Source organism: Paramacrobiotus metropolitanus, unplaced genomic scaffold (assembly GCF_019649055.1).
Source record: "Paramacrobiotus metropolitanus isolate TYO unplaced genomic scaffold, Prichtersi_v1.0 Parri_scaffold0000016, whole genome shotgun sequence".
NCBI lineage: Eukaryota > Metazoa > Tardigrada > Eutardigrada > Parachela > Macrobiotidae > Paramacrobiotus > Paramacrobiotus metropolitanus.
The window spans coordinates 664,044-677,953 of NW_026570236.1; the positions used below are offsets into that span (position 1 = coordinate 664,044).

At 40.3% G+C, this 13,910-nt stretch overlaps 2 protein-coding genes across 2 annotated transcripts; both read left to right on the top strand.

Moving 5' to 3' along the window:
• Positions 1 to 1,897: 1,897 nt before the first annotated feature.
• LOC129585187 (uncharacterized) lies at positions 1,898 to 5,277 on the top strand. The gene is made up of 3 exons (XM_055477779.1): positions 1,898 to 2,355; positions 2,856 to 3,737; positions 3,803 to 5,277. Exons 1-3 carry the CDS (start codon positions 2,286 to 2,288, stop codon positions 5,155 to 5,157), a joined length of 2,307 nt encoding a protein of 768 aa, XP_055333754.1. The 5' UTR covers positions 1,898 to 2,285; the 3' UTR covers positions 5,158 to 5,277.
• Positions 5,278 to 8,022: 2,745 nt separating this feature from the next.
• Positions 8,023 to 13,690, top strand: LOC129585318 (1,5-anhydro-D-fructose reductase-like). Its single transcript, XM_055477958.1, has 7 exons — positions 8,023 to 8,438; positions 9,640 to 9,807; positions 9,898 to 10,036; positions 10,199 to 10,275; positions 12,147 to 12,263; positions 12,916 to 13,286; positions 13,353 to 13,690. The coding sequence occupies exons 1-7, from the start codon at positions 8,337 to 8,339 to the stop codon at positions 13,384 to 13,386; spliced, it is 1,008 nt and encodes a 335-aa protein (XP_055333933.1). The 5' UTR covers positions 8,023 to 8,336; the 3' UTR covers positions 13,387 to 13,690.
• Positions 13,691 to 13,910: the final 220 nt, after the last annotated feature.

Below are 13,910 nucleotides of genomic sequence, written 5' to 3' on the forward strand. Positions count from 1 at the left end.
TCACGTATTAGTATGTAATCAGACTGAAATATGATTAGACTATCAAACCAGAAAAAGCAACCGAACTTTATGGATTTACCCGTAAACGGTTTTATAAAAAACTTTAAAACGTTGCAGCATCAACTGCCCCGAATTCTCTTCGACACAAAAGGTGTTAATATATTATGTGGACAGCGAACATTAATTTAACAACTACCAACATCACAGGATACTCCCGGGCCGTTCCGCTTATTGTGTCACATGTTTCATGAATGTCTCGCGCCTAGTATTGTGAATACTCTGAATACTGTAACGACAGTAGATGCGCGCAGCACGCCGGTTAAAACTAAATAGGGATGAAATAGTTTCGAAAGCACCGGCACACAAATATCTCGTCATAGATCGATGTTCGTGAAGCTCTGAGGTCTTTATACAAATAACATGAACCAACAAGCTGGGGGGACGACTGACGAGAGTGGAGAAGGTGCGAAGGATTATTATACAGGAAATATCCAGGAGACAAGAGGAGGCGCTGAAGTACGCTAAAGAGTGAGATTTAGGTGGTTTTGCTTCTTGGTACTTACCTCGTTTTTCTGTCATTGGTTTTATTTCACTTTGAACAGAATTTTCGTTTGATTTTCTATGATAATTAACCTAGGATAGTGCAGTTGCTTTTTGCAGGCACTGCATGATCGAAGCGCAACAGGATTATGTTAAGAAACTTGGATCACTACTGCTGATGATTAATTATGTATCTGAAGTTAACAATTTGATTAGGCAATGTTGGCCCTCCTGGAAGCTTCAGAAGGGTCATCCATTAAATTTTCCGTTCATTCTTTCATTTCAGTGATTTCGCCATTCTGGCCAACGAGTTACCATTTTATCCACGACTCATATCAAAAGCAAAAATACCTGTTGGGCAGTTTTACCGGTCCGGTACATTTAAGAACCGTCCAGTTAAGACCTTACACTTCGGCAAAACAAAAATTTATGCCGGCAAAACTGTCCGCATAGGGTTACGGTTGACGGATGGCAGTAAAGAAAAGCAACAGCAATGCTGGAAGGGCAGATTTACGACGAACGCTTTTGTGAACCGACGGATAATTCTGTCGGTTATGAGCGCAACGCTGAACAACAGTTTCGCAATGTCTCCATCACCACGGACACTACAATCATCATTGGTAGTTCGGTCATGGACCGACGAACGGACAGCAAGCTTTCTATTAATTCTGAACATAGAAGACCTTCGTTACGCTTCGGTCGATTAATTATTTAATTTAAAGAGCGGAAAGTAGGAAACAAACAGAGCAGCCCACTCCCGAGTCCCGGTGTGGGTGCCTTTCTGAGCATCGGTGTCCAGATGAAAGCGTTCATGAAAATAAACAGACTTCTGTTTGTTTCGTTCGTCATTTGACACCTTCATTGTAATCGCATACTTAACTTTATTGTTATTAAATTCATGGTGAAACAAATCCAAGATGCAAAACATTTATATATCGAAGTATTTGTGATGCGGCGATAAGATTTATTTTGGCTTCGACGATCGATGAATGATTCAGCATTAAAGACTAACTGGACAGTCTTCAATTTAATGAAATACCAGAGTCAAAAGTTTTGCAGGTTATTATAGCTAATCCGAATTATTATGGTTCTTGGGAAGAAGATTTGTGACTGAAAGTGTGCAGTGTTTTTATATAAGTGATGAGACGAAGTAAACAGAAGTCTGTTTATTTTCGTTTATCTGGACACCGCTGTAAAAATGCTAAGAAATGTACCCACACCGCCACACGGGTAGTGCAATGCCCTGTTTGTTTACTTGTTTTCATATCGCATATTTGAATCTGTTGACGGAAAGGCACTCCGAAACAGCCCTTTGCCTTATTTCGTCATTTGTATCTTTCAGTTGCAGACAATTGCAGTCAATTGCACGCGATCGGTTCTTCCTTTGTACATGTCCGTTTTACTGTTAATTATCACGATTTTTTATCGAAACTCGAATAACAAAACGGGAGGGAGTGTTGAATGTTGACCAATGTACATAATTAACTAGCAATGGGAAATCTTCGAAACGTTTTCAACACATAATAGCGGATGTATGGAATCATTTTGTGTAGAAATTTGGAAGCAGTGTACATTCTAAAAATTTGGAAGCAGTGTACATTCTTTTCACTGCTGGAACGTTAAATCTTGCAGTTTCCGTTGCCGGTACTAATGAGCAGGAGGATCGGAAGAGATACCTGCATTCTAAAACCGACTAAAAACATTTGCTAGTACGTCTTCCGGGATATTATAACCAGTTACCGGACATGCATTACCGACTGATCCTGTTACTCGCAGTAACATGTACATCCACAGCAAATCGAGTCTTGTCACAAGGTAGAGTACAACATATTGTACAACAAAATTAATATCTATATATTATGCAGTCGTACGCACAGGTAATAATTACCGTATCATCAATTCTTTTATGGCCTTCTGTTTACTTAAATGCACCACTGCTTAGAAGCGTAATGGTCAGACTTATCTCACGCTGAATCTTATGAGATTTGCTTGCCATGCATCACACTGAAATCAAGCATATATTAACTTTTACTTAATAATATTATTTACATTTATCTTTTGTTAAACGCTGAATCTTAACCGCTTCGCAGAGAGGAAGCGTTTCTTGGCTTTGTGGATGAGCTGCCATCTAACGTGATAATTATACAGTTGCAATAAGAGCGAATGCTTATTTAATATTTACGTATAACAGAGTAAGTACTTGCTTTAATATTTGCAACGTACTAAAATAAATCCTACTTACTAAAATGGTTATAATAATTGGTATTGTATATAAGTAACAACTGCTACTAATAGTTGCCATCTACACTGTATAGGCACTCCGGATCTGTCCGCACCCGCTTTTACCTTACCGTACCAAAGCTATCACATCGAAATTTATCCAGCTTTTAACAATGGTTCCACTCCGGTATACTATTATATGCCAGCTTGTGTATTTCTTCCGAATGCTACAGTGTTTTCACCAAGAAACACCTTACCGCGTTCAGTTACGCTTAAGATAAGGCTTTGGAATGAAGATTACGTCAACCACATTCATACATTACTCTCGCAACACACTGGAAGCAGTAACATTCAACTTCGACCAGTTCCCTTCAAGTGGATGCGCGTCGTGTCAATAGGCAACTGGCCTGGCAGTCACATCGGGCCGAGCTGGAATTCTATTGCCCAGTTTCCGCAAACGGTCACTTTTAACATTGCCTGTACCACCGCTGCAGCGTGTGAACAGATCGAAAGGTCATTAACTAATACCGAGCGATTTGCATTCAATGCGCACGTGACCTTTGGATATCGCGTACCCAGCGTGGCGGAAAAGAACTTCACCATTCATCTCGCATCCACCTCAATGCTGCGCGCGATTAAGGAACGATTTCCGGACTCTGAAAATGTTTTCATTCAGAAGGCAGATTTTTATGATTTGGTACGAGAAACTGTGACGAAGTGCCTGAATTCACAGTTATCCGGTAACGAACTTGTAACGGACGATCAGGTGGACGACCTGGTCGAAGAAGTTGCTGAGAGTTTTCGGAGAAATGTTACCTCCACTGAAGACTTTACGGATGCCATGTGGCAATCCACATTCTGGAAGGAGACTGTCCATCGTCCAGATCTGAAAGCAAAGAACCTGGAAATCTTGTTCAGCAACGGAAAGTACTGGATACAAAAAGCGACAAAAGGGGACAACGTTTCAGGAGAAATAGGTACGTATATAAGTTGTCTGCTGCCAGGTTTAATCTTTTTGACAAGAAATTTGGAATTTTATCAGGTAGCGCGTTGGCAGAGTTGACGCCTTCTTCTGGTTATGTGAGATGGACAGGTGACAGATTCGTTCTTGATTCAGTTGACCTTTACTGCGTTCCTTTGGCTGCACTCCGTCGACAACAAAATTTTGGTAACTTTGCGGCAGCTGTTACCCTGCGAATTGCTGATTACGTAACGTCGCTGCATTTACCGCATCGTGCTTACGAAGAAGCGGCCTCTAGAACGGTAAAATTCGTAATGCCACCGCTGTCAGCGGACAGTAATTGTACAACCAACGATCGGCAGAGTGCTACGCATCATTACATTGCAAGCGAAAAAAACATCACTATCACGTGGTTAGTGCGAAACGGCGATACCTGGGAAGCATTGACTGGCTTTACTGTACATGTAACGAAAACAAATTCCATAACGGGTAAATTGGATGCACGGTTCTTCATCACATCAAACCAATCCGGAGAAATTTCACTGATTCTCTCACAAAGTACTAATTTCATATTCACCTTCGAGGCGACAGGCTATTATCCAGTCACAGCGAATAATCTACAGCGAAATCTCATTAACGGTGCGGTCGCAACGGCTGGGTATATTGAACCGTTAGTGCTCATTAGCAAACAATACAGCGGATCTGGGATTGTCAAAGGGACGCTTTCTTCCGTACCTGGCGTAAAGAATACCCGTAGCTACGAATCGCTGGCCGATGCGGTTGTGGAATTCCGTTCTGGGCTTGATAATGTTACGGGAACTCCTACTATTTCACTCCGAACATTCACAGACGGGGCTTGGCAAGCCAGTTTACCCACTGGGTACTACACACTGACTGCGTCTAAGGTGGGATTCATAAATGCCACGATGAATATTATTGTCATTAGCGGGAAAACACTGACTTACGATACAGCGATTCCGCCCATGCCAAAGAGTGGTGAAATTCGAATACTATTGAGAGGCAAACATGAACACCATTCCGGAGTACTAGACATGACATTGCATGTGCGAGGACCATTGGCAGGAAAGAGTGATCGATCTCATGTGTATTGGAATTCCTTAAATAGCCCGGATAACCTCGTATCGCACGATGTCAATACCTACGTATACAGAAGTACGGTAATTAAACAACAACTACCCGGTGCATACCGGATTATTGTGCAGAATTATTTCAAAGGCGCCAGCTATCCAAATGCCATTTCGGGTCTAGCAAACTCTCGTGCGGTGGTGGAAGTTTACCGCGACACCGGTCTGTGGGGGCAGTTTTTCGTTCCGAACAGAATGAGAAACGCTTGGAATGTCGTCGAAATTAACGGAAATCTTATTACGCCGCTCAACGAGATGAAAACAGTTGCAGCTGAACAGGATCTTAGCTAAAACTGACTTGCTCTGAATTGTGTGATTTGTGTCTGTGTTTGGATGTGATTCCACAATGTGTGTGTATGTGATGCAAATCATGCAATCATAACAAGGAAAGTAATAAAAGCTACGTAAATGCTTTTTGATAAAATCGGATGAATATTACATTCTGCTGACACTTAAGTGCTGGACTAATAGTGTTAAATTTTCAGCATTTTTACACTTAACGGTGTACCAAGCCAAGTACTGTTCTGATCGAAGTACTGTTCTTGTGATCGAAGCCAAGTACTGTTCCCAGGCTTGTCATTTAGTCAGAATCTGGTCGTTGACGTCAAGTTGTCAGTCATACTGGATTTCAGCATTAATCCTTTCGCGACTGCCCAAACCGCTCGGATTCTGATAAAGATTCGTCGACGTCGACATCTGCCTTTCCACTAAGAATATTTTCTGTCAAACCGCTTCGAGACTGTAGTAGCACTGTAGTACATAGATCTGGCCGTATTAATTCATAATTGTAATCGTTCGACCTTTGCGGCAGCCGATACGGAAGGCGGCATGTACGTGGTGGTCGGTTGCCCGAAAGCCGCTGAGACTTTCTGTCCACTCTGTATAACTCTGACTTGCTGGTAAAATAGTCTACGAGGAATCCAAATGAATCCTTCAACCTGCAAGTGTAACGATTTCAACAGCATTTTATTAGGAAACTGCATACTGGTGTGCAACGGCAGACTAAAGCCTTTCGCCGACTTATGTGGTTTAAAGTGCTGCACTCGTAAAACATTTTTAGGTTAGCAACATAACCACTCCCAAGTGCGTCCGTGTCAACCGGCACTTTTTTGGAATCCGACTCCCGCCTTTTCCCAAAAGTTTTTGCGCGAAACAAAATTTTTCGACTTGAGGCGTTGACACCCCTATCGAATAATTTTTTCCCATATAAACTGCAACATTAGCATTGTCCCCCTTGTCAAGTTTGGGGGGGTTTCTGGAACATATTTGCCCCCTGCCAAAGTTTGACACCCCTTTCTTCCAGCGATAATATGCCCATGTTCGCAATCTTTTGGAACTGGCTTTCGTTGCAGAGTTTGACAGATAGGTAACAGCTTTGCTTTTTCTCTGGCCATGGTTGCACAGGAGATCTTACAGTGCACTCCTGTCGTCTAATAAATTCTGTGCTTACGATCTACCGTAATCTCTGCACAGACACGTACAGCGAAACCGGTGTATTACATTCATTATGACATTTCACCAGGTACGATGATATCAACCAAATGTGGCACGCGGAAAACGTGAGGTCATGTGAATCTGAAGGACATTAGGTTACCCTTTAACTACTGTCTGAACTTAACAAGATAGCATTACACGCAATTGATCATTCTGTTAAAAAGTGATAATCAAAAGAGAGCGATAACGGATAAGGATGATCAGTCGGCACGCAGAAAAAGGAGAGATGGCAACGTTGATGCAAAAACCAATGAGACTCGTGCTACCGTGCGAAAATTACGAAAACTTGAACCGTTCTGTTCACTATTGTTACCATACAATATAAATTAGAGTGGCTTTTGACTTTTTGTACGTATGTCACTAACAGTGGGCCCGTAGGGTAAGTAGTAAGTACGTTTATGTATGTGTTACAGGGAAGTTGTACTGCATGGATGTTTTTTTAATGTTCTGCATTTTGTTTAAGACTCACACGAATTCCTTAATTTATGATTACATAATTTTGATCTGGATAACTATAGTCTTCTTCCTGCATAAGTGGTTTTCTTCCTAGTTTTCTTCTCGCATAAGTGGTATTTTAACGGAGATTTCAAAAAGACTATCAACATAGGGTAGCTAAGTTCACATGGATTTCTACGCAACATCCAGGGTTTCCATTATATCTACTATTATGAATAGTATGTAATTAATAATTGTACGCTTTGTGCACAGAATTTTGTTGCCGCTCGTCGTGAGTGTCGTGTCGGTTAAGAAATTTTCTTTTAACATTGATTTCCATCGAAATAATGGGATCATTTGTACGAATATGAAACTCAGTTATGACTATATAGTGCAAAACTTCGTAACTACATAACCATTTTACATGTTCATCGAGCCGGAGGTGTACATTTAATTTTACTACAATTTAGAAAAAGTTTCACGATAATATTAGCTTGATAAGAGGGTGTGTATAAAAAGCGTGCAAAATTTAAGCCAGCCGACGCACATATAAAGTTAAATCCAATGTACAATAAAATTAAAAACGTTTTGCTGTTTACTTTGCTGGTTTGCACCGCAAAACTTATAAATTCCTATATTAACGATAAGTAATGTGGTTTAAGGATTTTTATAAGCTCGTTAAATTAAACAGAGCGTTAAAAGATTGAGGGATTAGGATTAAGCGATCCCACAACGCCACAATTAGCAAACGGTCTTACATGCACATTTTCTGGCTGGTATGCTGTTTTGCTATTTTTTGTCGCTACTATTACACAATCATGTTTTAATGATGTATTATAATAGCGCTTAAAATCCGCCTGGCTGGCGTGAGTAATTCCAATCCAATACCGGTACCACTGGATAGTTTTTGAAAACTGTGAACGATTGTCACAACAAACGGAAATGGCATTATCCAACAGTTTATTCCATCTAGGCATCTATCGACGACGTTATCTTGATAAAATATTTATTACCATCCACCCTCGCTCTCTCCCATCCTGATGCGCGTGGGGTCGGTGTACATATACACACACATTACACATTGCACATTGGCCCAGTCAAATCGATCCGGAAGTGCGTGTGCCCAAGTGGACGATTGGTCCAGCGAGGCCACTGCACCGCCCCGCCATCCAATTGTGCCGGTCACGCCAGCCGGAAATCACATCACCAACCGGCGAGGAGCGCGCACAACTCTGTTCTCCGGCCCGGCCCCGATTCTTCCGATATAATCTTCAGCATCTCCTCCGTCATCTACGGCACGATCTCTCTCTCTCCCAACATTATTATGTCGGGGGCGCCTCTTCGCGGCAATTGTTGACGTAATCTCCAACGGTCGCCAAGTGCAGTTTGTATAATCATATCGTGCGCACATCGCATAATAACCGGTAATTTCAAATTGGCAAATTCTGGCACTTGACGGGCTGCAGTGTGTACACACATATTTAGTATAGCGCGGGAGACGGTGCGTCCAGGGATATCTAATTATTTCTCCACCGGTGATCATGGCTGTCTGGAATCCCCATGGTGTCGCTCTATCGGCTGTGCCGGATGTGGAATTGAGTAGCGGATATAAGATGCCTATTCTCGGACTGGGAACATGGCAGGTATGTCGCATTGTCTACCGCATACATACGTACAATTATTGAAAGTATCAGAAGAAATAATTATGGAGTCTACTCTTTAATTATTTACATTAGTAATGGCAATGCAAATATTTTGCCGGTATCCCAAAATCTAAAACTTGTACTGCTATGATGGAATATTTGGCTGTACGATCAATAGAATAATGTGTTCATCTAACAAAGGGATTGACATTCTTTGTGACAGTACGCAAGCACGGTACTGATTGGGAGATTGAAAGTTATGATAGTTATGAATTTAATAGAGCACAGCGAAAAATTATTTGAATGTTTTGCTATTTGGGAATAAACCGTTAACGCTTCCACTCAGAGAAATTCTCAAAAATTTTCTCTTTGGTGAAAATATGTTCATAACAAATCTCGCATTCGCTTAATAAACGTAATTTATGCATGCAAAGCAAGTAAAATAAAGCACATATATCCAGTTCTATGAAAATCGTAATATTACAGTTTAATCTAGCCTACTTCCTTAACTGAGAAGTTCCTTCGAGGTGCTCCCAAGTCTGGTTATTGTACTGCATAACAGAAGCCTTGAAGGAAACCTTTCTTTCATATGCACTAAACAGTGTAGGAAATAGATCAACTGAATAATCGAAGCAAGGGATAATGTACTCGTACCAAGTGTTTACATCGGTTAGCACCGTTCGACTAGACATAAATGGCTCGATAGCGATTTTTGATGAAAAAACTATTCGACTTTTCACACCAATCAATTGTCTTTTATCCAGGTACGAGTAAATTTCTGGATAAAAACACTATTGACGTAGATTCGCCAATAAATTATTGATTTTCTAATTGGATATTCGTACATAGCGTTTTCAGACTAGGTACGTGCTTAAATAATACAGAAGTTCATATCATAACTACGAGTACATACTCTGTACTTGTTTTCTGCCGAATACGGCCATATGTCTAAAGTATTACAGAGTACATGTACGGTGATGTACCTACCAAAAAATGTTTAAAGCCTTTTTTTACCGAATATTACCGAATATTTTTACCGAATCGTGGCATGTGTAACTGACTTTATTGTTATTCGTATTCGTCGTTTTACAATCAATGTATGACTAGAGTAGTATGACAGCAACAAAAATTCTATATGGAAAGTGTGTACGTCATCGGCAGTTTTTGCGTACATTTCGCCTATATAAACTTTTTTCTTTAGGCTGTTTCGGGTGAAGTGGGAAAAGCCGTGGAGGATGCCATCGATATTGGTTATCGGCATTTTGATTGTGCCCTGATCTATGAGAACGAGGAGGAAATTGGTAATGCGATTAAACGAAAAGTGGATCAAGGTGTCATCAGCCGGGAGGATGTATTTCTCACGACAAAGGTCAGCCGAGTGTAATTAGGCACCATGCCGGGAAATACCGGAGCGATCAATAGTCTGCCTATATGTAAATACGCGTGGATATCTTTGTAGCTTCCAGTCTATAAAAATGATCCCGAGTGTGTGCGAGAGGCAATTAGTACATCTTTGAAGAGATTAAAAACCAGTTACGTCGACCTGTACCTTGTCCACGCGCCGGTGTCTATTGACGGGAAACAGTTTGCCAAATTAGGTGAGCATAAAGTCTGTAATTATAGGAAAATTGTTGTGTCAGCCGTATTGGATTACGGTGTCATCCGTACACGGTAAACCGAGACAAGCAATTAAAAATTTAAGAAAATTTTCGTGAGACGGATGTTTTGATGCAGATTTGTAACCCGGTGTCACAATGTAGGTCGGGATGAATTTTTCAACAAGCCGAAGGATCCTTCAACATTCTTTAAAGATATGGATGCTGCGCTTGTATGGAAGGTATGCAATGATTACCTGTTTCAATTTCATGGGTACAGGTAGATTTTAAAAAAAATAAGAATATGCAGTTCTTACCAGCATCGCGAATGCTTATTACAAATCCTTAAAGTAACTTGCAACTACAAGTCCGACTATTACAGATGCTACTAAATTTTTTAATGAGCATTTTATATTTGTACTTAAAAATTTAAAATACAACAACACTTTTAAGCGCGTAAAATTGCGTATACTTTACCTCCATAAAGCTAATCTGTCAGGTTAAAAGTAGTATTGCACGAATATTCAAATCGGTGTAGTTCAAATTAAACTCTAAACGAATAAATTAATATGTTCCATTAAATTTTTATCCGGAAGCTAAATTGTTTCAGCTACCGGTGATTGTCAAAGCTCCTGCTTGCACTGTTCTCAGTTGTCAGTGCTTGCATGTTTACTCACAACTTAGTGTGTAAGTAGGTAAAAAATACCTTAAATTTTCTACTTGTTTCTTCGTGAAATGGCTATTCTGCGCAGATTTAAAATAAAGCTTTTGCGAAACCTATTTTTGATCTTGACCAGAAAATTTAGTACAATTTTATACCGGAAATTCGGATAACGTCGCACAAGGTTAATCCCGCTCATCTGATAATTTATAAAATAACAAGCTTAATAAGCGAATCTTGCCGACAATCAAAAAATGATCGAAGCAGTCCATCCTTAGTTTTCTGATCTTGTACACATTGGCCGACGCTGATGTAATTAAATTAGCTATAAATGTAAACTGTCAACTTGGTCGGTGTTTGGGCCCAGCGCTGCAAGGGATGCTGCGGAATACATTATCCCCCGTTTGGCAAGTGCCGGCGTAACTAGAGTTGACTCCGCTTTGGGACGGACGAGATTACTATTGATTTCCATTTTCCCCGGCCAAACTGATGTATATGTATGTGTGTGTTTCTTGTTCAAATTTCCATTTGTGGGGAACGCGGGAGGAACAGGGCACAGCGTGGGCGTGTGGCTACGCCGTTGCATCAACATGTACATCGGTGGTTGATAGACACACCGGAAGTTGCAAGGAAACCCATTCAGCTGTCAGCATACTTAGCATGTTCCGTGTTGCGTCAGAGTGATTCCGCTGCTTGACAAAAGCCGCTGGTCATGATCGGTTTAAAAGTAGATTATGTAAAGATAAATTGCGTGAATGTCTGGTCGATTTATCCGGAGATTGTGCATCATAATTTGTCTATTTATTGGCATTTGAATTAGAATTGAAAAGCAACCAGCTCTTCTTCTCTGTCCCGGGTATTGCGCTACTCTAGGCAAAAAAGCTTGATTGGTTTGGTGCCGATTCCACTGCTTACTTTCCAACATCTTCTCATAAATATAAGAAACCATTAATACATATAATGCATCAATCAGTTAGATAATCTTTATTTCCGTTTCCATATTACCGAACAGTTAATTCTTGTTTTTTGGCTGAAGCCTGGACGGCTTAGCTTTCTAGCCAAAACAAATGCTAATTCCGTTTTCCTAATGTTAATTTAAGATCGTACAGCTCCTACACCGGCGGCGGTATATATGTAGACTAATATCAGTTCTGCATATATTTTACAGGGTGAATTTCACAAATTTAAAGTTGAAGCATTGATCACTGTACGAGTCCCAGAAAGCATCTGGAAGTAGTGTTCTCGATTCTTTCGTTTTGTTACTACGTATACTCGTGTGGATTTTCATTTCAGTTACTTTTACGTGGAAGAAGTTAGGAACGGGTTTTATATACAGACTGGTCAACCTGATACCATAACACTAGTGTTACAGTTTATAGAAACAAGCAGCTGTATGTAAACACTTCGCACGTGCAAACAGAAAACAAGCGTTTAGGTTAAGTGACTTTACAGGAAATGGAAAAACTCGTGGAAGAGGGATTCGCCAAAAGTATCGGTTTGTCCAATTTCAACGAAGACCAAATCCAGCATGTACTGAATAACTGCCGTATAAAACCGGCTGTGCTCCAGGTACGATAAGCTTGGACAAGATGTTTGTATTAATTTTGCTTTGTATGTTAGGTAGATAAAGCTTTCAAAAATTGAATACGATTTTTGAAATTTGAATTGAATCGTATATCTTTATTAAAAATCTCATATTGATTTCTCGTTGTAAAGTGCTCCGCGCTGGTATATTTTCGTATTTATGTATGTATTAATGCAATTCGAAGCGCAATGTAGATTACTGTATAGCATAACCGAATACGGGTATATATTCTTATTTATTACGAAATAGGCGACAATGTCAGAACAATTATTATAAGAACATTACGTAGTGAATACTGGCCGACGTTATCGTATTGTGATATCGCATTCGTACGGCGGTAAATAGACAGACACAGTTATATAAAACTAATGGTTGTAAATACGCAGATTTCATTATTTATAATAATATTACGTGTTCACGTATAGTACAAATTTTGTTTCTGTTATTTGATTTTATCATACGAGTACGAATTTGAGTTTGTTTAATGTCATTAGTATAAAATTGCATTGTTGTTAGTACCGGTATGTTGTTGTTCATACATCGCATTTAATGCGATACTGCATATAAATATACGTGCTACTGTACGCTGCACCCACGGTTTCCGATAACTGGAAAAACTGGAGTTATGTATATTAGGTGGAATGTCATCCATACTTGCCACAGGAAGACCTGCAAACATTTTGCCGGAAGAATTACATCGTCATGACCGCGTACGCACCGCTCGGCTCAGCAAAATTTCAATCAGCCAAAACCAACAATGGCAACCGCCACGGGGCGCTTCTTCAGGAGACACTGTTGGGTCGAATCGGAGAAAAACATGGAAAAACATCGGCACAGATTTTACTGCGCTGGTTAATTCAGCGCAATATTGTCGCCATCCCGAAAAGCGTCAAGAAAGAGCGCCTGCAGGAGAATTTTGAGCTGTGGGATTTTTGTCTCAGTGAACACGAGATGGGCCAAATCAGCGGTCTGGCCAAATCGGATGGTCGAATGTTCACGCTCGATATGTGAGTTAATCGAATTAACGAGCTCAAGCGTTATTTTGTATTAATTTATTTAACGCTGTTTTTAAGGTGGTCGGATTCCCCAAATTATCCATTCAAGTAGCAACCTTTCACCGAGCGTTCCATGTCTTTATGGCGGCAAAGGTCATCGGCATATAGCCATGCGATACTTTTTAATCAAACCTGTTTTCTGTGAATTTGTATGATTACTAACCGTACTTTATTGATTTTTGTGTTTCGTCATAGCGCTCATACGAACATTGGACACATCCTGTAGTTGGGTAGACTTGTGCCAATTGGTAAATTCATTTCATCGTGTGGTCGTCATCCCATTCGCTGTTGACAACGTGCGTTTACCTGGTTCAATAATATCGGTTATCCAAAAAACGTGCAACCACAATTGTACTTTTTCGACGAGAAACTTTTTTGAAAGATACTTCACGAGCAGAAGGAGAACTTTCCCCTCGCCAACTGCGTCTGTCTGCCTTGTAAAGTACCGCTGTGCGGCCTATGTCATAAGACGTTAACAACTTAACACTCACCATCAGCATTTATTCATGCCTCATCGTGTCGAAAAAATGCTTAACTTATTATTCATTCCCGGGGATGAAATGAACAAAAAAGTTC

Excerpts from the sequence above, each read along its gene's own strand:
- LOC129585187 (XM_055477779.1), top strand. The coding sequence starts at position 2,286 with ATGCATTACCGACTGATCCTGTTACTCGCAGTAACATGTACATCCACA. Across the intron at positions 2,356-2,855 it reads AAATCGAGTCTTGTCACAAG|GCACTCCGGATCTGTCCGCA; the intron begins GTAGAGTACAAC and ends TACACTGTATAG. Across the intron at positions 3,738-3,802 it reads CAACGTTTCAGGAGAAATAG|GTAGCGCGTTGGCAGAGTTG; the intron begins GTACGTATATAA and ends GAATTTTATCAG.
- LOC129585318 (XM_055477958.1), top strand. The coding sequence starts at position 8,337 with ATGGCTGTCTGGAATCCCCATGGTGTCGCTCTATCGGCTGTGCCGGAT. Across the intron at positions 8,439-9,639 it reads TCGGACTGGGAACATGGCAG|GCTGTTTCGGGTGAAGTGGG; the intron begins GTATGTCGCATT and ends TTTTTTCTTTAG. Across the intron at positions 9,808-9,897 it reads ATGTATTTCTCACGACAAAG|CTTCCAGTCTATAAAAATGA; the intron begins GTCAGCCGAGTG and ends ATATCTTTGTAG.